Source organism: Lagenorhynchus albirostris, chromosome 6, assembly GCF_949774975.1.
Source record: "Lagenorhynchus albirostris chromosome 6, mLagAlb1.1, whole genome shotgun sequence".
Taxonomy (NCBI): Eukaryota; Metazoa; Chordata; class Mammalia; order Artiodactyla; family Delphinidae; genus Lagenorhynchus; species Lagenorhynchus albirostris.
The window spans coordinates 19,691,489-19,714,695 of record NC_083100.1 but is presented as its reverse complement, the minus strand read 5'-3'; the positions used below and the strand labels follow the sequence as shown (position 1 = coordinate 19,714,695).

The 23,207-nt window shown below is 55.5% G+C and overlaps 1 protein-coding gene across 10 annotated transcripts in view; it reads right to left on the bottom strand.

Moving 5' to 3' along the window:
* The window catches only part of TNS1 (tensin 1), a 190,851-nt gene that overhangs the window by 34,951 nt on the left and 132,693 nt on the right, over positions 1-23,207 (bottom strand). For 6 of the 10 annotated variants that reach the window (XM_060152144.1, XM_060152138.1, XM_060152140.1 and 3 more), the window contains 5 exons: positions 12,618-14,171; positions 6,307-6,393; positions 4,895-5,014; positions 1,045-1,241; positions 47-122 (listed from right to left, as the gene is read on the bottom strand). In XM_060152144.1, the coding sequence (XP_060008127.1) occupies positions 47-122; positions 1,045-1,241; positions 4,895-5,014; positions 6,307-6,393; positions 12,618-14,171 (2,034 nt within the window). The remainder of the gene's footprint in view (positions 1-46; positions 123-1,044; positions 1,242-4,894; positions 5,015-6,306; positions 6,394-12,617; positions 14,172-23,207) is intronic. The other 4 variants (XM_060152143.1, XM_060152145.1, XM_060152148.1 and 1 more) reach the window with 2 other exon arrangements.

The window sequence follows — 23,207 nt, the reverse complement described above, 5'->3', positions numbered from 1 at the left end:
GGCCAGAGGGGACCCAGGGAAGGCAGGCTGAGTGTGAAGTTCTTACCCCCACTGGACGGTGGGCTGGTCGGGGAGGTTCTCTCCATCTCCTCAAAGGCCTCCTTGTAGCTGTGCAGATGGGGCTGCGGAAGAACAAGGGAGGAAAACAGTGGCTGTGACCCTGAGGAGGAGGGGCTCCCAGTTAACCAGCCTGACCACCGCCCTCCCCTGGTAAACACAGAGGTCAAAGGGAGATCCTCGCCATCCGTGAGCCCAAACTCCTTGCAGCCAAGAGAACAGAAAAGTGGCTATGCAAGGCCATAGTCCAGCAGCACCTGCCTTGGGAATATTTCACAACAGGGCCAACGAGAAGGCGTTGGGGGCAGGTTACTGAAGGTGAGAGAGAAAAGATGTCCAAACGCCATTTATATCCAGAATGACTTGTTAACCTGGATTGTATCAAATATGGGCCACTCGCATCAGAATCTTCCAGGGTGCGTGTTTAAAATGCAGATTCTTGGGTCCCATCCCAGGTCTAATAGACTAGAATCTCTGGAGGGGGACTTGGGGGACCTACATTTTTAGTAGATTCCCTGGTGACTGTTATGCTCGCTAAAGTTTAAGACCTACTTCCTCAAACTACCGAACGTCTCAGAAATACAAACAATTTGACATTGAAATTTGATCTCCCGAGAAAACCACACGTCTAGAAAGGGCTCAGAAACAAAGTCAGTCTCTAGGATCTGGCTTGGAGTTTAGAGACTGTGGTCACCTACATCATACCCAGGATCCTTACCACCCTTCTAGGGGGGGCCCTTTAGGAATCAAGAAGGGAACCTCAGTCTCAGCGTTCATGGAAAAAGTAGGGGCATAAAAGCTATTTAGGGAAGGAAATGGGCTCCAGATTCCACAAGCCTGAGAGGAGACCTAGGCTGAGGATGCAGGGAGGAAAGATTACTGAGTTTACTGACAGGTCATTGCTGCCCAGTTAACCATCAAGTTCCTCAATAGTTCAGGTGGGCTCCGCTACCCTCTGTGGCCCCAGGATACGGTCCCAGGACTCACCTCTTTGGGCCGCCCTCCAGGATTGAGAGCGATGGTGAGAGCCAGCTCTGGGGAGACGCACTGGACAGGGGAGCGAACCCCAGGACTACGGGGCGATGCAGGTTCTGGCGACTGGTTCTCGTACTGCCCATCGCTGGCAGCCCGCCTCCGGAGAGGTGCTGGGGGCTCTGCAGGCTGCTTCTCCCGAGCTTGCACCCCTGGGACGAATGGCAGAGCATAGAGAGCACTGAGCATCATGTGGGGGAAAGGATCCATAGGGCCTAATTCCCCCAGAGAAGGCAGTGCATCTTAGCCCAGGGGGCCCAGCTGGAGCTGGGCTTGTCTCCCCTCAGCACATCCTCCCACCGGCCTCCCTCTGCCCACACCCCGGTTCCTCTGCAGGGTGGGGGATCGGCTTAGATTGGCTGGCCTTCACCAAGAATCTCCACTCTGCACAGGGTTGGGGCCCAGAGCACAAAGGACTGATACAAGAAACAGATGTCAACTTCTTCCAAGCCCCGGAGGCACAGGGCCAGAGCTTCCAGGCAAAAGAGGGAAGGTGGAGGGAGGAGAATCAGTCTCCAAGGCGACTGCATCAACCAACAAGCAACACCAGGCCCGTGGGGAAGACTTTTGGAAAGAATGAATGATGCATCATCTTGCAAACGGCGCTCGCGAGAAGAAATCAAGGAATGACTAAGTCTTGTCACAGTGTCCCCAGCCCCAGCCGGCCCCCGGAGCACTGCTGGCCTTCTCTGGGAGGGCCCAACCCTCATCCAGTGCACCTCTGAAAGCTCCTTCCCGCTTCCTCTATGCTGGCCCCTTATCTGTTCACCCTTCTCCTGCCCCAGAGATGGCCCAGGTTCCAGCCTGCCTCTCCCAGCAGAGCAGCAGGCAAAGAGCCTGACGCCATGCGCCCCATCTGCTTCTGTGCACTTCCCTTCCATTCCGCAGGGCTGGGGATGTTGTTAATCTCACCCTCCTCCCTTCCCACTCCCTCTTCCCACAGCTGGGCTGCCGCACGAAACCCATTGCCTCACTGAGCTGGCTCCAGAATCCTAGAGAACTCATTCCCCGGGGCCCAGAGGCCAAGACCCAGCCTGAGGGCGGGCCCCTTGCCCTCATTGTCCTGCAGGAGGAAATTCCCAGCCCTCCTTTCACCACCACCCGAGGGGGCAGGTGAGAAGAGGTGCTGGGACTTATCAAAGGTCTTGTGAGACCCTGGCCACAGCAGCCTCAGGCCAGCACTTGTGGGCAGACCAACCGCCTCGTGGCACACATGCACACAACACACACACACACACGCACACGCACACGCACACACAGCTGGCCGCAGGGACACGCCAGCTCAGCCAAGCAGAAGTCACCCTCATTCAGACTGAATCACCATATACCCTCCGCAGTGGGGTCTGCGTGGCCCTGGGGGCCCTTCAGCTCCAGCCTGGAGCAGCCACTAAGGCTGTCATGACGAGCACAGGCTGGAAGCCTCCCTACTTGTCATGAACAGCAGGCTGCCGGCTGCCAAGTCTGGGGATGGACACATACTCGCAAACACTCACACCCTCACTCCAAGTCATGCACTCATATCATCTCCTGATTAGGAGCCCCATCTGGAGAGCACATGTAAGTGCAGAAGGTAGCTGGGTGGGGCGGTGTTCTTTATTTTTCGGGGGGGGGTGGGGATGTTCTGAGGCTCCACTTCGGGCTCTTCGTTAATCAGAGGCAACCTGCCTACCATCTCAACCGAGGAAAAAAGAGCCCTGGCTAAAGACAGTAAACCAGACTCACGACTGCTTTACTGAAAGCAAATAAACCCCTTGCCTCGAAGGACCTTTATTTTCAGAATAGAAAAATGGGGGTCGCAGAGTCCTACCTAACCAGGGGCTGCTATGATCATCAACACGTATGAAAGACGGGGCCTGGCTCTAAAGGGTGGGGCAGCAGCCGGGACCCTCCAGCAATCCCAGGCTGCCAGCCCTCAGAGAAGCACCCTGACCGGCCCTGTCCCTGGCCGTGCTCCCCCCACCGTCGAGCCCCCTTCCCCCTCAGGCCTCTGGGGCAGCTTGGTCCAAAGCCGCTGCTGCTTCCACTCCTGGCAAAAACATTAGAGAGAAAGAGACGTAGCCATTGATTTTCTAATAATAATCGTGACAAAGGAGGCCCATTTGGGAAAGGCCCTTGGGGTTTGGAACCAACTTCAGCCCCAAGGTTAAAAGAAATGCATTAGGGCTGCTCTCAGTTCCGGCTGGCCCAGACCCGCAGCCTCTTTCTGGCAGGTCCCTGTGCCTCTGCAAGGGGTGCCCAGTTTCCCTGTTTGGGGATCCGATATCTGCCCTTGAAAACTGGGTCTGTTTCAATTCGAGGCCCTAAGTCTCCCAGAGGGACAGAGAGCATTATCCCCGATGCACCCAGAACATCCCCCACATTCCGGGGATGCAGAGGGTTGCAGCGGCCCAGAGAAGAGGCGGGACCGTTGGAGGGGCTTCTGGGCTTTGGAGGATGCGAGACCTGGCCCAAGGCAGTCAGACACTTGAGGGTAATCACACCTCTCCAAGCCGCCTCTCCATCACCACTGGAGTGGGACCGGCTCTGTCCAGAGGCAGGGGGGATGGACAGGTTGCCGTCCAAAGAGTTAGGGTCCAGCAGGGCGGAGCCTCCCGCTGCAGAAGGGGGAAGACTCGGCATACCACTCCCACGGGGACAGCCCCTCTCCCGCAGAGCACCCACGGCCCCAGTGGCCAGCCTGGGCCTCTCACATTGTTTGAACACAGTGTCCCACTGTTGTCCGCCTTGGCAGTCCCAGATCTGCCCCGGAGCGCCTGGAGAGCCATGTTCCCTCTCTCTTGTCTCTCTCTACGGGAGGGGAGACGGGCCATGGCAGAGGGGAGAGAAGAGAGCCCCATTGTTCCTCAGCCAAGCTGGGACGTCTGGACACAAGCTGACAGCCAGTGTCAGAGAGAGAACACCACTCCCTCATGTCCCAGAAGCTGACGGATAATAAAAATAGACCCGCACTCCCCACCGGCCTCCTCCCCTCCCCCACCCCCGACCCCAGGACTTTCTTGGTCTCCTGGCCCCGGCCCCACTCTCAGGGCCTCCGTCTACGTGCCCCGCTCCCTGCACACACACAGGCACACGCATACACACACGTACAGACACGTGTGGGTGCACGCAGCCTTAGCCTGGCAGGAACAGTGGTGGGTCACAGTCACCCACAGAACCTCCACACTCAGCCCTTCCCCAGCAGGAAAACGGGCGCCAGAGGAAGCTCACGAAGAAAGGGGGAAAGAGAGGCAGGCAAGGGACTCTGGAAGGTCCTCCCAGGAAAGCTGGTGAGTCCAGCCCTCCAGCCCCGGCAGCACGAGGAGCGGCCAGAAAGTGGCCTTTGGGAAAATAACGCGCTACATCCAGAAGCCCTTTGTCATCCTCCAAGGGATGTCATGCACTGTGGGCATCGGGCCTTCCCCTCCTCCTGGAGGACAGCGGTCACCTCAGCCCGGGGCCTCCACACTGACCACCAGACCTGAAGAGCAAGGGGCCGGAGCAGCCCCATCTCCCGGGGTCCTCACTCTGCTCCCCAGGATGGTGTGCTCGGGGGAACAGCTGGCTCCTAGGCTCCCCTAAAGTGGGCTGGAACTGAGGCCGTGAGTCCCCTTCATCACACACACACACACACACACACACACACACACACACACACACACGGGCAATTCCAGGGGCTGTAGCCCTAACACACATCAGTACACCTGGTCAATAGATGGAGCATGGCTGCCCACCACCCCCGAGTTCCATGGACATATGCCCTGGTGTCAGGCTTCATCACATGCCTCCCCTACCCGCCCCAGGACTGGCCGCTTCCACCCCGACAGACCCAGCTCTTCTTTCCAGCCTTCCAATTTCCAAAAAACTGGATTCCTCAGCTCCAGGTGGCGGGGCTGGGTGTCCGACTGCTTGCCTGGGGCTCCAGAAGGGAGGGGATCCGGGAGGCCACCTGCTGGGCCAGGGCACCAGAAAGCCACACGGCAACCACACTAGCAGCCCCAGGGCAAGCCATGCCAGCTCCCCTCAGGACCCCCCAGAACTGCCCAAACCCCCAGGCCCCACCGAACACCGCACTCCCCACCACTGGGCCGAGAAAAGGTGGAGGGACAGGAGAGGAGGGGGACAGGAGGCATTCTGCTAGAACCATCTCCCCATTATCCATGGACTGGGAGAAGGAGGGGCCATGAGAGCACCAGATATTGCCACTGGGAGTCAACAGTTCCCACCCCACCCCACCCCCAAGGCTTTTCCCGGAACTGCTCAAGGCCATGGCCTGGGGTAAGCCTGAGCACATCGTCTTCTCCCTGCCCTGGGCCTCTGGGCTCTGAGGAGCAGAGAAAGGATGAGGTGATTCCCTCCCCAGAGCTAGAAGTCTAGGGGTTGTGTGTCCGAGAGCTGGTGGGAGACGCCAGTGGATGACATCGCCCTCTAACAGAGCAACGTGACTTTGATGGGGGGTCCACCATGTTGGGGCACATCAAGCCACCATGCAAAAGGCACGTGGCAAGGCTACGATCCTCCACGTGTCACACTGGGAGACAGAGCTCTGAGCAATTCAGAGACTTGCCCGGGAGTGTCACAGAGGAGGTCACAGGAAAAGCCAGGACCACACCCAGGGCTTCTGACTCTTGGCCATGGGTCCTAGGATCAGAGATTCAGGATGAGGTCAGAGGGGGTGCCCTGTCCCCAGGGAGTGCTGTACTCCAGAATGGACAGCGCAGCAGGTGGCAGGGCACCACTCTGTGTCTTGTGCCCGCTGGTCCACGCAGAGCTCGGCCTGGCTCCTGCTGAGGCTCTGGCCGGGCAGCCCAGGTGATCTGGCCAAGGTAGCTGGGGAGCCGGGCAGTCCCGAACCCTCACTGAGCACCCTTGTTGCAAAGGCCTGTGTGCCCACGGGGGAGCTGAAAGTTCACCTAGTCACCCCGGACCCTGTTCCCAGCAGGGAAGGCCAAGGCTGGAAGCATCAGGCCGTGTCCATGCAGAAGTGGGAGCACCCACTCATGCAGAGAGGAGGGAGGCAGGAGGAAGAAGGGGGCAGTGAGAGAAGAGGTGGGGGACAAAGAGAAGAAAGAGACGGAGAGAACAGAAGGAGAGGAAGGAAAGTGAGGAGGAAATGGGAAACGAGGAGGTAGAAGAAAGTGGGCAAAAATGTGGAGGAGCAGCGCATGAAGGAAGAAGGGAAAAGAAAGAAACGGAGAGCTCAGGTAAGTCATAAAGGGGGAAGCGGGGAGAGGAACCAACCAGAGAGAGAGGAAGATCGGAGCCGGTGGAGAGGAGGGTGCCCAGAGCCGACACTCTGCCCAGTGCCCTGCAGCCTGGCATTGTACGCTGCTCCCCACCCCACCCCGGGGAGCCGGCAGCAGGGAGGCAAGCAGGGAGGGGGGGCGGGGGGGGAGGACACCAGGCAAGGAAGGCACCACGCCCACGGCACAGGGGACAGATGGACACGGGACACACGAAGAACGCCAGGGACAAGGCATTTAACAAGACGAAACAAAACAAAAACAAAGAGAAAATCAAGGTTAGTCAGTGTTCTGAGTCTGGGTTCTGGCCACAGGCTGGAGGGGGGCGGGCAGGGTGTCAGACAAGATGAGAGGGTGGATCTAGGGTCTCGTTTCTCCAAAGGGCAGGTGGACTTTCTGCTGTCCAGCAGGACGCCACCCACCTCTGTCTTTTCCAACCCCAGCATGGAGCAGGAAGGTGCCAGCCTGGGACCAGGAGATTTCAATCCTGTGGCCCCATACCTCACCCGCCCTCACGGTCAACACGACCTCATCCCAGGACCTTTCTCCTCTCACGGTCACCTGCTTCTTCCTGGGTTCGGCAGTGACCCTGCCAGTCTGAGCCCGAGGGTCATCTTCCTGAGCATCGGGGCATCCCTCGGCCCTTCATTCTTCCATCACACCCCTCTTAGTAACCCTCTTCCACGGGAGCCACTTAGGATTTTCTACTCCTGCCCCAAACTGCTGAGTACCACCGAAAAGTCCTTAAGATGAGGATGCACCGTAAGGACCTGTAAGGACCTGTGAGGTCCTTTTATTCCCCCCAGCTGACTCCAATCGATCTCACAACACAGGGGCCATGCAGTGACCAATATCACCCTTTCCTGGCTTCCAGAGAACCACACCCTTTGAGTTTCCTCCACTTCAAATGCTGCTCCATACCAGTTTCTTTGCCGGTTCCTCCTCCTGCCTCAAATTGCTAAATGTTCAAGGCTCCAGAACTCAACCCTTCTCTATCTGTGCTCACCCCCCTAGGCGATATCATGCAGTGCCTTACTTCACATGACATCATATACTGACAGCTCCCACATTTCTAAGCTCCAATCTCTCCCTCATAAACTCCCGACTCATACATCCAACTGTCTTGGACATTTCATGAGCACCTCAAATCTAATGTGGCCAAACTCACACTTCTGATATCCCCTCTAAGCCTGCTCTTCCCACATTCTTCTCCATCTCAATAAAGAGCAACTCCATCCTTTAGGTGCTCAGGCCAGAAACCTTGACTTTTCCTTCTCTCACATCCCATGTCTAGTCTCTCTGTAAATCTCGATGGCGACACCTCCAAAATACGTCTACAATCTGAGTGTGTCTCACCATCTCCAGATACCATCCTGATCAAAAGCACCAGCCTCCTAACTGGTCTCCCTCCTTCCATCCTGGCCACACTGATGTGTTTAGAACAAGTCAGGTGAAGTCACTCCTCTGCCCAAATCCTTCCTAAGGCTTCTCACACCATGCAGAGTACAAGCCAGAGGTCTTACGATCACCTACAAGGCCCACAGAAAGCTGGTCCCCATTCTCATGCCCTCTCTGATTTCGGGCCCCCTACTTTCCCCATATCAGGCACACTCCCGCCTCAGGACCTTTGCACTTGCTATCCCATCTGGCACATTCCCTCCCTGCCCAGGGAAGCCTTTTCCCTGAACATCCTACCCCCCCCCACAACCCTTCACCCCTCATTGGCATTTCACTGCTTTGTTTTATCTCTATGGTACTTATCACCCATCTGACATATTATATGTATATTTGTTTATTGTCCATTTCCACCTCTTAAAAAAAGGATCTTTATCTCTTTTGTTTACCACCATTTTTCCAGAACCTAGGCTAGCATGTAGCATGGATTAAGAGCACACATTGAATGAATGATGGAATGGGCCTTGATCTCAACTCCTATTTCCATGATGAAATATAAAAACTGGGTTCTCAATTCAAGCTCCCAAGGCTTGACACCAGTATCTCCCTATATCTGTATCCATCCTCTATTCTTATTTCATGAAGAGGTACCTCACCTCCTGGTTGAGCCTAAATTATCCACCTGGGTTCCTAAGCCTAACTCCCCTTACCTCCTTAGAGACCTAGTCTATCAATTTCTTTCTCTTCTATCTTTTTCTTCTCCCTCTTCCCTCCATATTCAACCTCTCCCTCCTCCCCCTCTAAAAACATTCTCATGGCTCCTATATTCACAGAAAGAAGTTCTCAGTATCTTGCTACCCTCTTTAGCTACCACCCTCTTCCCTCTTATCACAAAGCCACTCAAAAGAGTGGTTGATATGCTGTCTGCACCCTCTCATCTCTCACTCCTCAAGCCCTGTCTGGTTTCTGTCACCACCACTCTATTGAAAATATGCCTTTGAAAATCACTGGGGCCGCCTAATTGGCAAAAGCCCAGTGAAGTTTCCTGAGTCCTTCCCGTCATGCTCTCTTCACAGTGATATTGCTAACCTCCCACCCCTCCTCCTGGAAACCCTTTACTATTCTGACTTCTGTGATGACCGGCTGTCCTAGTGTCCTCTCTCTGTCCTGAACATTTGTTCTTAGTCCCCCGTATGACCTCCATTCCCTCGTGGCCATCTCATTCTAAGTTCTTTTCTCTCCATGCCCTCTGACATATTGAGATCTCATCCATGCCCAAAGCTTTAACCTTTACCTTTGTGAGAATGACTCCCAAATCTATAGCTCTTTCCACTCTTTTGAGCTCCAATTCCGATGTCTGATTGCCTTCCATACATCTCTACCTGGAGGCTCCACTGTCACTCAAATTCAACATATCTAACACTGAGGTCTTCATCTTACACCAGACCTGCTCCTCCTGCTAACTTTTGGCTTATTAATGGAACCATCATTCTGTTTCTATTCATGGAGCCTCAGAATTATCTTTGATGTCTTCCTCTTCTTCACCTACTACATCCAATCAACTTGTAAATGCATCAGTTCTCATCCCACCACAACATCCTTGGCACCCATCTCTTCTTTTTCATTTCCATGGTCAGCACCCTAACTCAGCCCCCATCACCTAGGTTAGCTAATAAGCTCCTAGCATCTCCCAGCTCAAAGTCTCTCCCTTTTTGTATCCTTTCTGCCCAGACCCACCAGATACATCTTCCTAAACTACAGCCCTGATCATGGCATCCTCTCCTAAACACAGTAATGGCTTCCTACACTGCCACTAGGTAAGATTCAGGCTCCTTAGTCTGGTATTACAACCAAACAGACGCAGGCCCCAGGCTACCTTTCTTGACTCTCTCTCACACAGCCTATATGCTCTCAATCCACTCTATTCTTCAAACATGCCTTAAGTTTTCCTATCTTCATTATGAGCCCTCTCTCTCCAACGACCTCACCCATTTTCAAAGTCCTACCCATCTTCCAAGGCTCTGTAAAAGCCACACTCAACAAAGAGCCTCCCCAATCTCTCCAGCTGATAGTGAGCTTCCCTTTTTCTTCATTCCCACAGAACTTTCTTCATACCTCTCTTATTACAAATAACTTCATTTTAAAGTTCCAGTTCTTTTTCCCCTTTCTAAACTCTAGACTCCTTAAGGATAAGATCAACTTCTGATTTCCAATATGCATTGAAATCTCTACCTCTAGAGACACCTGAGATCAGTACAGTCACAGAATCAGGATCATAAGATAACTTGATTGGACTCAACAACTATGACTCTTATTTCCTTTTCTTGTCTTATTGCACTGGCTGGGATATCCAGTACAATGTTAAATGATAGTGGTGATAACAGGCATCTTTATTTTGTCCCTGGTGTAATGGGAATGCTTCTAATTCTAATGTTTCACGAGAAAGTGTGACATGTGCTACAGTACCTACCCTTTGTCAAGTTAAGAAAACTAACCCTACATACTCTGAGCGCTAAGCTGAAATAAGACGTAAGGAGTAGTTGGATCAAAGTGGGATGAACCAAGGACATGGAACTGAGGTATAACAGCCTCAGTTGACAGCCAAGGAAAAAGAGCAGACTTGAGAGAGAAAGGCCAGGAGAAACCAGATCATACTGATGACCATATAGAGGTTCTCCCTCGGATCTGAGGTTACTCATGTTGAAGCTTACATTCCAGCTTCTTGCAGAAGAATGTAAAATGAGAAGAAAAAGGCAGTGCTGAAAGTCTATCCCTTGGCTCCTGGACTGTTCTACAAATTAATCCTGCCGGTGCATCTTTATCTACACAGCACTGCGGATAGGGCTACTGAAGAAGTTGTGCAAGCAGGACCTGCTGACATAAGAAATACTGTTCATGACAGGGCATGGACCCAAGAGGTCCTTTGTAGCCCTGGAGACCAAATATAACTGTCCCCTCTACAGCTCTTATCCCTTCTCCTGACTGAGTCACTCACAGTTGGTGGAGGAGATGACAGCAGGGTTGGAGGACACAGGTACTGTGCCAACAATATCCCTCCCTCCATAGGACTTCTTGGCAGCCAAAACCTGAGCAGCTACAGGATATGGAGGTTGAGAGGCAAGACCTCAGAAACTGGTAGGAGAGAAAAGGATGAGGTGAAAGCCACTACAAGATGGACATCCTTCTAGGGCCATTAACGTATGGCTTCCTTCTGAGCAAGCTCTGGGAGAGCTATACAGAGGGTTCTGTGAAAAGGAGGAAACTCATCCTGCTCCCCCAGAGAAAAGCCCCTTGGATCCTGCCCATTATTAGACTAGAGTGTCACTATTCCTCAGGCCACCACCCCAACTCTGTAAAATATTGAGAGGGCCCATTCCTCTCCCTTCAACAAAACCAGGAGGAAAATGGTTTCTGCTGACAAGCCAGGTACTCCTTATCTCATAGGCCCAGATGTAGACAAAAGTAGAAGACACCAGCCCCACGGGGACCCCCATGGAGCATTTCACCCCTCGGGTTATAGAGCTACTCATCTTATGTTTTGACTCTTGGGTAAAGACAATGATGTGATGCTACCAGGGCAGGGGAAGTCCTTGATTGCCAATTTCCATAGTGTGAATACTGCCATTATGGCCAATTTCAAGTTACCAGTAGTTGAACTGGGGGCTGTGCTCTGCTCTGAAATACAGGAGCAGGGAGTCCATGCCACCACACCAGGTCCTGGACTCAAACCCAACAGCCAACTGGCCTGGCCCCAGCTACTTCCCTAAACCCACCATCCATCCTCAGGGACGGCGTCTCCCTTCCTCCCTGTAGCTGGCATGGTGACTCAGCTTCCCCTAAATTTAGGAAAAGGGACAGAAGGCAGAGTCAGCTGCCCAGGCTCCCCTTCTGCTCCCTGACTACCCACCACCTTGTCAGCTGAGGGGCTTGGCACAAGGTCCCCCTCGCCCCAGGCTCTGGTCCACCCTGGTCTGGGCTTCAACTCCACAATAAAACCAACTCATAGGATTTCCCGCCCAGTTTGGCTGCCCCCATGGAATGGTCACAGGCTTAGGCCAGAGGGAAGGAAGGGAGCCCTTCCTGCCCCTCCCAACATGGCCCTGGACACGCTGCCATTTCTTGCCTTTATCTCCCCAGTAAGCTCATCTGGTTGCCCCACTCTGTCTCCTCTCTCTGGAGAATAAGTCCATTCTCTGATAGGAAATAGGGCTCTGTTTCTCAGTGCCCGCTTCCCATACAGAGCTGGTCCTAAAGCAAGGACTAGCAGGACAGCTGAACAAGAAGATGGACCTTGGCCTCCCCAGAAACGGAGAAATATCCTGAAAGGACACACCAGGGTTGAACACTCAGATGGAGCCCAAGGGCTTCAGGACACCCTCTCAGGCATTGCTGTGCCTCTGGGAGGGCTCAAAAGGGAACTGGAGTCCACAGAGGCCTCCCTCCAACCTTCTCCAGGCCTTCTCCACTGCAGGCAGCTGCAGAGAGCATCTCCTCTCTGCCTAGAAAATTTGTACTCCAGCCCTGGAGTCACCACCTCCAGGAAGCTTTCCCTGATTGCCCTAGGTGGGAAACCTTGCTTTCCCAGGCTCTGGGGCTTTGTTCCCCACTTCTGTTGTAGCACACATTGCTCTCTGTTAGAATTATCTGTCTGTGTACCTGCTCCCTCACTAGACCGAAAATTCCTGATCTTTGAACCTCAGTGCCTGGCTTGGAGCCTAACAGGCAACGAATGCAGGAAGGGATGGCTGTCATGTGGGCTCCTGACAGCCTCTTCCCCAGGCCAAAGCAGCACCCGCTAAGGCGTGATGGCTGGGCCTGCACCTCGCTCCAGCAACACCAGCCACGACCAGAGAGGGAAGGTGTGGAGGGAATAAGGAGGGGATACCCAGAACTCATGGCCCCTGAGGCTCTTACCTGCTACCCGGTGGGCCACAAGCCCCTCCAGGTTCAATGGCTCCTCCTCTGGGGTTCGGGATGGGTCTGAAGTCACCTCCTTCAGTGGAAGCTGAGGCTGAGTGGTGAGGCCAGGGAGAGAGACTGGGGGCAGCTGAGGACCCGGAGAGCTCTGGGTGTTTGGAAGGAAGGCAGACGAGGAGGAGGCAGCTGGGCTCTTTGGACGGTAACTCTGGTTGGGCCCCGTTAGACATGGCTGATAATCATAAGGTGAGTAAGGCCTGCCAGGAGGGACAGACTCCAGGGAGGCCCGGGGAGCAGGCTCAGGGGTGCCCAAGGAATGCCCACTGGGGATGTAGCCAGATCTGGACTGGGTCAGTGGATGGGACTGGGAGGAAGAGCCAGAGAGGGGCTGGGAGGAGAGCGGGGAAGCGCCGGGCCAGGCCCCAGGGACACTCTGGGACTTGTGCAGTGGGGCGGCCGCCGTGGCTGGCTCCAGGTCCAGCATCAGCATATTGAGGGCTTCGATGGACTGCTCGATCTCCTGCTGGGAGGCCGCCCGCGGGAACTCGGGAAGGCCAGGCATGGGGGGCTCTGCCAATGGCTGGGGACTGGGCCTGCTGAGCCCGAGGCTCTCCAAGTGGGCTCTTTCCTGCTGGCGAGGAGGTGGCTGAGGCTGCCAGGAATTCAGGCCCCTCTGCACAGCCTCCCGGCTGCTCCCGCCCCGGGCTGGAGCTGGGGGCAGCTGGGGCTTGGTTTCCGGAAAGGACTGAGAGCGGAACATACCGCTGGGGTCATGGCCATAGTGGGAGGTGGTCATTGACTGTGGCCAGGCTGGGTGGGGCCCCTCCCGCTGGTAGCCAGCTAAACTCTCCTGTGCAGAGTAGGAGGGTCGCATGGGGGCAGGGTGGCCAGCTTGGGCAGGCACTGCCCGGCTGGCAGACTCATAGGGGTATCCCCCGCCATTGACTATAGGTTCCACGGAGTAGGGCTTGTCCAGACCGTTGGTCAGTGGAGACAGGGCCTCCGGGTAGCCCCCCTCACTGGTGTTAGTGACCCCATCCAGGGAGGACAGTGTGCCCATGCTGCCCACGCTGTGCCCATCCTGGTTGGGCAGCTCATCATCCAGGATGTCTGTCTCCCGCTCAGATGCCAAGGCCCTGCCATTGACGTGAACCTGGGCCGGGACGACATGGCGGCCGGAGGAGGGAGCAGCAGGGCCCCCCGCCAGGCGGGATCGGAGATGCTGCGTGTGGTACATGGTGCCTTGCTTCTCTCGCTCCAAGCCAAAGCCGCTGAGCAGGCGGTCCAGCTCACGCTTCTCCTCGGGACTCAGGGAAGCAGGGGCGCTGGAGGGGCCGGGGGCAGGCTCATCGGTCTTGTCTGTCTTGGTGGAGGCTGTGGAGTTGCCTGAGTCGCTGCTCACGGAGAGGGTGTGCTCCACGTGGTTGGGGGTAGCCGACAGAGCAGGCCGCGTGGCGTTGACGGCCCCGGTGCTGCCGTGCAGGGAGTCCTTCTTCTTCACCTTGGCGTACAGGCTCCCGTCCAGGGGTCCCTGCGTGTGGCCCACAACCTCTACAAGGGAGGGACCAGAGGGGAGACAGACAGCAGATGTCAGTGGGAGGCGGGACATCTTCTATTCTCCCGAGGAAAGCAGCTGAAAGCTTCCCTTCCCTGGATCCCCAAAGGGAATCCTCTCAGCACCCCGAGATAGAGCCAAGGTGGCAGAGGGCAAAAGGACAAAAGGACTCTTTCCCCGAGCTTCCGAGCAGAGCCCTCCCCTGCACCCAGGGTCAGGGCCAGGCAGTGGAGTCCAGGGTTGGGCCGGGGTCCTGGGGGCAAGATGCCCCGGTCCAAAGCCTGGATGCGGCACTGCGCTCGTTTCCCAAGGGCCTGGGGTGTTGGGCTGAGATGGGGTCCAGCAAAGGCGGCAGGCCCGGTGTTAAGGAGGACACAGATTCCCTCTGAATGCCAGGGACCGTGGACGTTCTGGAAAGGAGCTTCAGGGGCCAAGGGTGGAGGGAGCATCTTAGGGGTTGAGGACACAAAAGTAGAGGTTTTCAGCAGGGAGAGGTGCCCCCTGTGCCATTTTGTCTGAGATGCTCTGGGGACCCCGTGAGCAATACTTTCTCTGAAAGGAAAAAGTGAGCGCTGGGTGGCTAGAGGCCAAAGGGCTGACTCAGGAACGAAGAACTTCCCTGCCCAGAGGAACTCAGTGATTTCACACCCTGTACAGTCAGCAGTCCAGCTTCCAGCCTTGACACACACACACACACACACACACACACACACACACACACCTCCCTTCCTCCCCCTCCAAGGCAGGCCCCCAACTGGCAAGAAAAAAAGCCCCCTCCCAAACTCCAGCCCAGACACCAACAATCACACACACACTCACACACAGAAAACCAAAAGACATCCAGAGACACACACTCCCACCAGAAATCACCCAAATCAAAAACACCCAGACGCGTGCACTCATGGAGTACACCAGACAGCCCCAGCACCGCGGTCAGAAAGAGCAGGTGTGGATACGAATACACAAATACTAATGTTAACAGTAACATTCAGGGAACACTTTGCTACGTTTACACATACGTTATTTCTAATCCTGTGAGTCAGGGTTGTTATGCCTATTTTAAAGACGGAGAAACTGAGACGTGAAACCATTTATTTGCAGACACATAGTACTTGGTAAAGCTGGGATTTTAAATCAGAACTAATTTAAAATTTTTTAAAAAACTAAATTAAAATCAAAGCTAAAGCAGAACTTCACAGACCACACAATTTTTTATTATTCTGCACTGTCATATCACACACACACGCACCCACAGAATAAACACATAGAAAGTAGCAATACCCCAAAATAAATACTGAAATTTAAAGCCACAAACATTTCAGAAAATACAAGCTCCTGCCATGCCCAAGGATCAGCCCTCAGGCCAGAAGTGGCAGCCTCTAAAAATAAACACTCATCCAGAAGTCCACGGCCAAAAACAAGTGATCAGACAACCGCAAAACAGGAACATCCTGATCAACACACACACACAACAAACCACAGGCCAACCAAGTGACGTCACCCCAGCACCAGCACCGACATGCCCGAAGAGGCACATCGTCCACACGCAGCCCCTGGGGGCTGGAGGCTCTGCCCATTCACTTAACCCTCCAGAACCATCTCTCTGCCCCCAGTTTTCCCTGGGGCTTTGGGGTCTCAGCCAGCAGCAGGCCCCAAGTGACACCAGGCCAGAGTGTTGCCGCAGCCCAGGGCTCACAGCGATGGCGCCGGTCTGAACTGGAAAAGGGTTTTGGCTGAGAAAGGTCTGATTCTCCGAAAACCTGCCCCGTGTTCCGGGACCCCAAAAGGCTACTAAGATGCAGTTTTACACATGCTGCCTCTCCCAACTCACATGGCATCATCCCTAAAGGGGCCGAAATGCAGATGAGAAGCTGCCCCTCATGCTGTGGCCTTCCAAAGAACCGGGCTCCATGTTCTACACACAAAAAAGAGACTCTGGCTGGCTGTTTCCAGAGGAGAAAAGTATCGTAGACAGAAGGCTCTCATCCACTCAGATTTTGGAGGGTGGTTCCCGTGAGGATGGGCCCCTCACACCATTTAGTGGCAGTCCGAAGAGCTGTCTTTCCTTCTCACTGTACCCAGAAAGCTGCTGGCCCATTCCTAGGCCCTGGCCCTACTCTCCAGCCCACACAGTGAGATGACAGAGTATTTCTCCTGGGCCTGGGATCTCCTCCATCCCCTGAAGCCCCTCATCTCCCAGGTCCATGCGCACATAGGCCAGGAAGCAGCGGGGAGGAGCAAAGCAAAGGGTGGAGTGTCCAACGCCCTCCCATTTATACTCAGAAGGCAATGAGAACCACTGGGTGCAAGCCAGAGCAGATCTGAGAGCATTCCTTCCTAGGAGAAAGCAAACCCACCCCAGCATCTCACTAGGGTTCACAAAAGAAAAGCTGTTGGCAAGAGAGACAAGAAAGCATCTTCCGGGCTTGCCTGGTGGCGCAGTGGTTGAGAGTCCGCCTGCCGATGCAGGGGACACGGGTTCGTGCCCTGGTCCGGGAAGATCCCACATGCTGCGGAGCGGCTGGGCCCGTGGGCCACGGCCGCTGAGCCTGCGCGTCCGGAGCCTGTGCTCCGCAACGGGAGACGCCACAACAGTGAGAGGCCCGCGTACCGCAAAAAAAAAACCAAAAAAAACATCTTCCAAGACAGGGAGGGAGAATTCACACTGATTACCACTACCTGATATCTTGGCCCTCTGGGCCACGCCTTACTCTTCACTGACTTTGAAAATGCCAATATCAAATTTATTCTGCCACGACGTCATTTACCCCGACATGGGCTACTGCTCACAGGAACAACATCAGGATGATAACTGCCAGGCAACTAAGGCTTAGTAAGAAAATCGAAGAAGTGTAGACTGTTTAATTGAATCCCATTTGCCAAGTACAAGTGGAAATGCCTGTTCCTGATCTCAGAGAAGGGGCCGGCTGCTCCTGATGCCCAGTGCTGGCAGCACGCTCCAGGCTGTGCTACACCTGCACTGGGTCATCTTCCTTTTCAAATCAAGAGGAGAAACTGAGGACACCCAGGCCCCTCCTAGGTCTGTCAGCCCCCGTGAGGGCTCTGCTGAAATCCCAGTGCACCTGAGGGGCAGAACACCTGCTGCTCCCATCAGGAGTGAAGGAAAGAGCCCACATCCCTCACGCCATACAACACGCTTGTCATCCCCTTCTCCCCATCAACCACGTCCACATTAAGAGCTATTTACCAGGACCGCAAGAAGCCGGAACACCATGTCGGTTTCAATCTATTAAGGCAGGAAGGGCAAAAGAGAGAGGCGGGCAGAGCAAAGAGGAGTGAAACAGAGTGGGGGAGGAGGAGAGGGGACTTCGAGAGGTGAGGGGAGATGGCTTCAAGGCTCTTAAGGGGCCACCAGATCCATCTTGAAGTCCCAGCAGCCTCTATGGGCCCAGCCAGTTCAGGTAAAAACATCTCAGATGAGAGGGAGTTGGACACCCAGTGGGAGGGAGCAGGGGATAGAGGGAGGGACCTGCCTGGGTGGAGCTGCGGGTACTGAGAAGGGGAAACACAAGGTATAGGCAGCCCAGGGGGCTGAGCTCCCAGGCCCCCAGCCCGGGCCAGCCTGGACATCCTGCCCATTTCTCTAGGGAAGTGGAGAAGTCTCTTCAAGGCCCTGCTTGCTTTGTCTGATTATGCCTGGCTCTTCCCAGCAGCTGCTCCAAGCCCTGGACTCCACCCTCAACGCTGAGCTGGATTGCAGCAAGGGGCCCTTATTCCACGGCGGCCGTAATCCAGATGTGCGTGTCATGCTTCTGGAAAGCTCTGAGGAAAATCCCCAGCTGACTTGGACGTGGACCTACTCTCTACTCCCTACCCCCTAGGCTCCCTCCAGTGAACTGCGGAAGTTCGGGTGTAGCTGGAAGCACAGCACAGGCCAGTACGCAGGAAAGGAAAGATGTGTCCATCCCACACACTTCAAAAGGAACACAAGAAATAAACGTGGGATGCTAAAGTGATAAAGGGTCTGGGCAGTTGCTGTCTAATTTTGATGTTCATAAGAATCTCCTCCGGGGATTGTTAAAAAAAATGTAGATTCCAGGGCCCCATCTCCAAAGATTTTCACGCATAGATCTAGGGTAGGGCCAAGAATCAGCATTTTAACTAGCTCTCAGAGGCTTCTGGGTAACATCTTGAGAAACCTTGACCCAGGTGGTCAGCGTTTTGAGGCCTGAGGTTAAGGACCTCCGCTTCTCTCACTAATGTCAAGTGGGGAGATGTCACTTATTTAGGTGTCAGAACAGACAGGCCAACCAGGAAAAGTCAAGGGTGCCAGCCTGGTGGACTGCAAGAAAGTGACTCAGTGACGAGCGATCCCTCCCTGTCCAAGAGCAGACCCGTTGTGCACAGTGAATGATTTATTAAGGTTTTCAAGATGGGGCCCTTCATGATAAAAAGTCCTTTGGGTCCATGTCCAGCAGAATAAAAGCTCATTACAATACATTACCCAGAGCAGTGATGACCAACCAACGTGGAGGAAAATCAATGCTGTGCCAATAGGAAGAGGCACGGTGCCCACCCTGGACACAGGCGGTTTAGAGGCAGACGGGGGCCCCAGCAAGCCAGGAGGGACTCTCGGCTCCTTAAACGTGGGAATGAGGCATCAAAAACCACGTGTGTCGGGCAGGTAGGTGAGCTTTGACAAACAGTGAAGCTTGGCCAGGACGCAGCCAGGAGAGCAAGTTCTGGGTGTGTTATCCCTTTAGCCACGACCTCTTCCCCAGCCACGGGGTGGGGAGGTGGGCTGAGGCTGGGGTGGGGGGCGCGGCTACTGAGAAGCAACGTGTGAAAGCCAGAGGAAGGGTACCAGGGAGGCCAGAGGGATGCAGTTCTGGAGAGGAAGCAGAGCGGAAGGGCCCCTCTCGCCCCACCCCCTCACCAGCTCACTCAGAAGGATGGCCCCCATCTTAACGGCTAATTCAGCTTGTGTTAACCACTAAACCTCCTTCACCACGCGGAGCCCGGCCTCCGGGCCCATCAGGTAAAGATTCAGATGCTTACTTGCAGGTTTGCTGAGTGACAGGATTCAGGCGCTGAGCACCTTGAGCAGGGCCTGGCACATCCACAGGCACGCTAACCTCTCCCCTTGCCGGCCATGCAGACCTTTTATCATCTGGCCCCCACCTGCCTTTTGAAGCCTCCCCTTCACTGTCCTCAACACTCCAAACACGCCCCACGCTACTCACACTATTCACATGCTCTTTCGCACCCTGTGCCTCGCACACGCTGTTCCCGCTCCTGAAAGGCCCTTCCCCATCCTGCTCCCGCAACTCCCAACCTCCCTGGCAAACCTCTTCCTCCTCCTTCAGGCTCACTGTGAACCTCTCTGGGAAGCCTCCCCTGGCCTTACCCCTTTCCTACAGTCCGCCAGACTCAGATAAACCTTTTTTCCTGTTCCCACTGCACTGTTCCCATGACTGTAACACTGGTCACCCACTGGACAGACACTACTGTCGACCACGTTTGTCGTCCCCACTAAGTTCCTTGAGGAAGGCCTTGACCTCTTTCTCTGTCTCCTCCAGTCCCTGGTTCGCAGAGAGCACCATTCACAATGCGGTCTACGTCAACAGTGCCTCTTGGAGTTCAACGCGCAGCTCACACAGCTACACAAGATGGCCCTACGGAGCGCAGGGCCTGGCACGCGTGAGGTGTTCCATCAGGCTTCTTGCAGAACATTAAATAAAGCTTTATACAGTCCTGTCAGCCACTGAGATACTGTTTTCCCACTGCCACCCAGAGAAGTGGAAAATCAGGGACTCCAGGTGGACCTCGAGCTTCTCCCAAAGGGAAGAGACACACCGCAGCCAGAATATCATGAAAGACGGGTGTTGGTAGCACAGGCTGGGCCCCGTGCAAGTCCTTGTAGATTGGCCGAGCCAGAGCCCACCCTATGGCAGCCCCCACAGGACGCCTCAGCCGCACTCTAGCCCAGTCCAGTGGACATTCGCTTTCCTAGCCGAGGACCCCCCCGCGGTATGTGAAGAATGCCCCCCAGAATGCCCAAATACAAATTCTGTACATAATTTCAGAGGGGTGATGGACACCCAGGGGAGGTGTGTGAGGAGGGGTGGAGGATGGAGAGAGCTGTGGGGAACCTCAGCCCCATGGCTCGAGCATGGCCTGGGGGTCCTCCTGAGACGCCCAGGCAACGGCAGCAGGGACCTCCTGTGGCCCATCTGTGACAGTCCCGGACTCCACACATGCTGACCTCCCTGCGCAACCCTCGCAGCCAGCCAGGGCCTGAGGCAGCCCTTTGTTCGAAACACAGCTCACAGAGAGTTCTAGAACTTCTCTAAATAGGAAAGGGCTTCCTCGGGGGCTCTGAAGAGCTTCAGAATTAGGGGTTGAAGACCGAGTCTCTGCAGGGGAACCACAGAGAGGAGACACAGCCTCTGAGAGGCAAAGCGGGCAGGTGACAGGTGCAACCGCAGGGACTCAGGCTCACAGTGGGAAGTGTCCACTGGTGCCACAATGACAAGCACGGCGCCCTGTGGGCAGGGACGGATGGGTCCGGGTGTGGCAGACACCTGTCTTTCTTCCTGTTTAGCAGCACTCAGAGGGAAGCCACTGCATTTTCAGATACTGGAGAGAAGAGAACAAGATTCTTCCCAGGGCTGCAGTCCATCTTTACACAGGTGGCTCTGTCCCCTGTACAAGGGACCTCACCAGGGTCACCCCAAAATCTGCCTCTGTGGACCCAATCTGCCGAGGCAAGAAAGAAGGAGGGAGGCACTAAGCCCAGGGCCCAGACGGAAGATGGAGAAAGTCACCATCCAAACAGAAATGGAAACCAGAGCTGCCTCCCACCAGCGGCTCCCGCCCGTGGCTCCCGGGACCAGCTGAGCCATGAGAGCTTTTTAAAAGCCATGGGGTTTGGGGAGCTGATGTGCCTTGAGGGCTCAGTTAATCCACTGCCCACCCCTCATCTTACAGGACAATGAGGCTCCGCAGGCTCCGGGAACCCCCCGAGGTCACCCAGCTCGAGGGCTACAGACTCGCCTCCCTGCTTCAAAGTACAGCGCTCTTCCCCCTAATGGTGCTTCAAGGTGAAGACGCTGGAGGAGCCTGGGGGGCGGGGGCACTCTCCAGCTGTGGCTGCAGACCAGGAACCTCACGATATAAGATACGGAGCTGGGTCAAGTGATGATGAGAGATGTGTCCCCAGGGCCTCCTCAGGAAGGACCCACACACTTTACACAGATACCATCTTACTTGCATTCCTCCAGAGAGAGGGGAGTAGGCACAGAAAACCTCACGGTGACCTTTCTTTCAGACCCAAGGGACCAGGGCCTGGAGGGTGAGTGACCGGCCCGGTCACGGGCCAGCCCACGCCAGTGGGGTGAACGTGAACTTGCAGACCAGCCTCCTGACTCCAGCCTGGACTTCAGCTCCCACGCCAGGCACTATAACCAGAGCCTGGCACTCCCAGGCCCCTCCCTCGGCCTATCCGGGCAGCAGATATCACAGGCACACTCCGGATGGTAAAAATAGCTCCTGAGCCCACAACAACCGCCGTCCTTCTTTGCCAGGCCAGGGCACCCGCCTGGACACTCAGAGATTCCTGGCCAGGGGCACAGTCGAGCCGCCAAGAGCCCTGCCAAAGTTGGGAGAAAGCCATGAATGGGAGCCCACAGGAGGCCAGTGGGGGAATGGTCAGCCCCGAGGGTGCCACAAAGTTCAGACCACAGAACTGGGGGTGCGGGTGCTGTCCTGAATAAACAGGAATGTTTCAGGGGCGAGTCCATGCCTCTGCCACATGCCCTCTGCCCATCCCATTCGCTCCCGCCATGAACCACTACCCCAAAGGGTGAGGCCGCTCAGATCCACTGCCCCCCTCCGACGCAGCAACCCCTCAGACCTGAGGCGGCGGCTCTTACACGTTCCAGGGCAGCGAGTCCAGGAAGGAGGTGGCCAGGTCGGCCCCATCTGCCTCCAAAGGCAACGCCAGAGGCCACAGCCCCACGCAGCCCCACGCCCTTACCCAGTCCAGGTCCACGGCAGCCCCCAGCCCCCAGGCCCAGAAGCCACCCTCCACCCTCTCCCCGGATCCCGCGGAGAGCCACACGAGGACACACACGGGAGAAACAGCCGCCCGGCAGACACTTACCCTCTGGACAGAGAGGGAGCGAGGGGAAGGAAAAGAAGCGCGCTGAACTGATCTCTGCTCCTTGTGCCTCAAGTTTCAAATAATCCGTCCATGGCTGCAGCTCCCAGCGCTGTCTGTGTCCTACTTGGGCTCCCTCGGACTGTCAGAGGTGGGAGGAGCCAGTGCCGCCTGCCTGCCCTGCCCGTGGCTCTGCAGCACACACACACACACACACACACACACACACACACACACACACCACTCCCTCCCTCTGCCTCTCGCTCACGCGCACGCTCGAGCTCGCGCTCGCGCTCTCTCTCTCTCTCTCTCTCCCTCTCTCTCCCTCTCTCTCTCTCTCCCCCTCTCGGCTCGGCTTGCTCTGCCTCACTCTGGCTTGTAGGAAGCCAGTGGGATAAAACTCTGTCTGTAATTTCAGCCAGCTGGGTCCCCAGGGCTTCACTTATCATCCCGTAGCTATGCAGCTCTTGAATGACATCACAGTGGCTTCCCAAGCCCTCCACATGGAGTGAGAAGTGGCCAGGCCAGCCCATCTCCGGCCCCAGCTCCATCCTAGTCCAGCGATGGCCCCAGCCCCGTCCAGGCCCAGCACAGCCCAGCACAGCCTCAGAACTGCCCCGGCCCGGCCCCAGCCCCAAACCCACTGTGGCTCCAGGACCCAGAGAAGAAGTGGGAGAAAAGCGGCTGGGACGTGAGGCAGAGGGAGAGGGAAGGGTGAGAGCTCCTATGAGGGTATTGAGATTTATTTCCCCAAATTTTTCCACATTTTTTCCCCATTCTCAGCAAATGAAAGGCAGAACAGATGACAACAATTTTCCAGCTGCTGAACAATAAGGTGGAAATCTTTTTTTCCTCTCTCTCTCCCTCCTCGCCACCCAGCACACACCCGCCGCAGGGCAGCGTCTAGGAG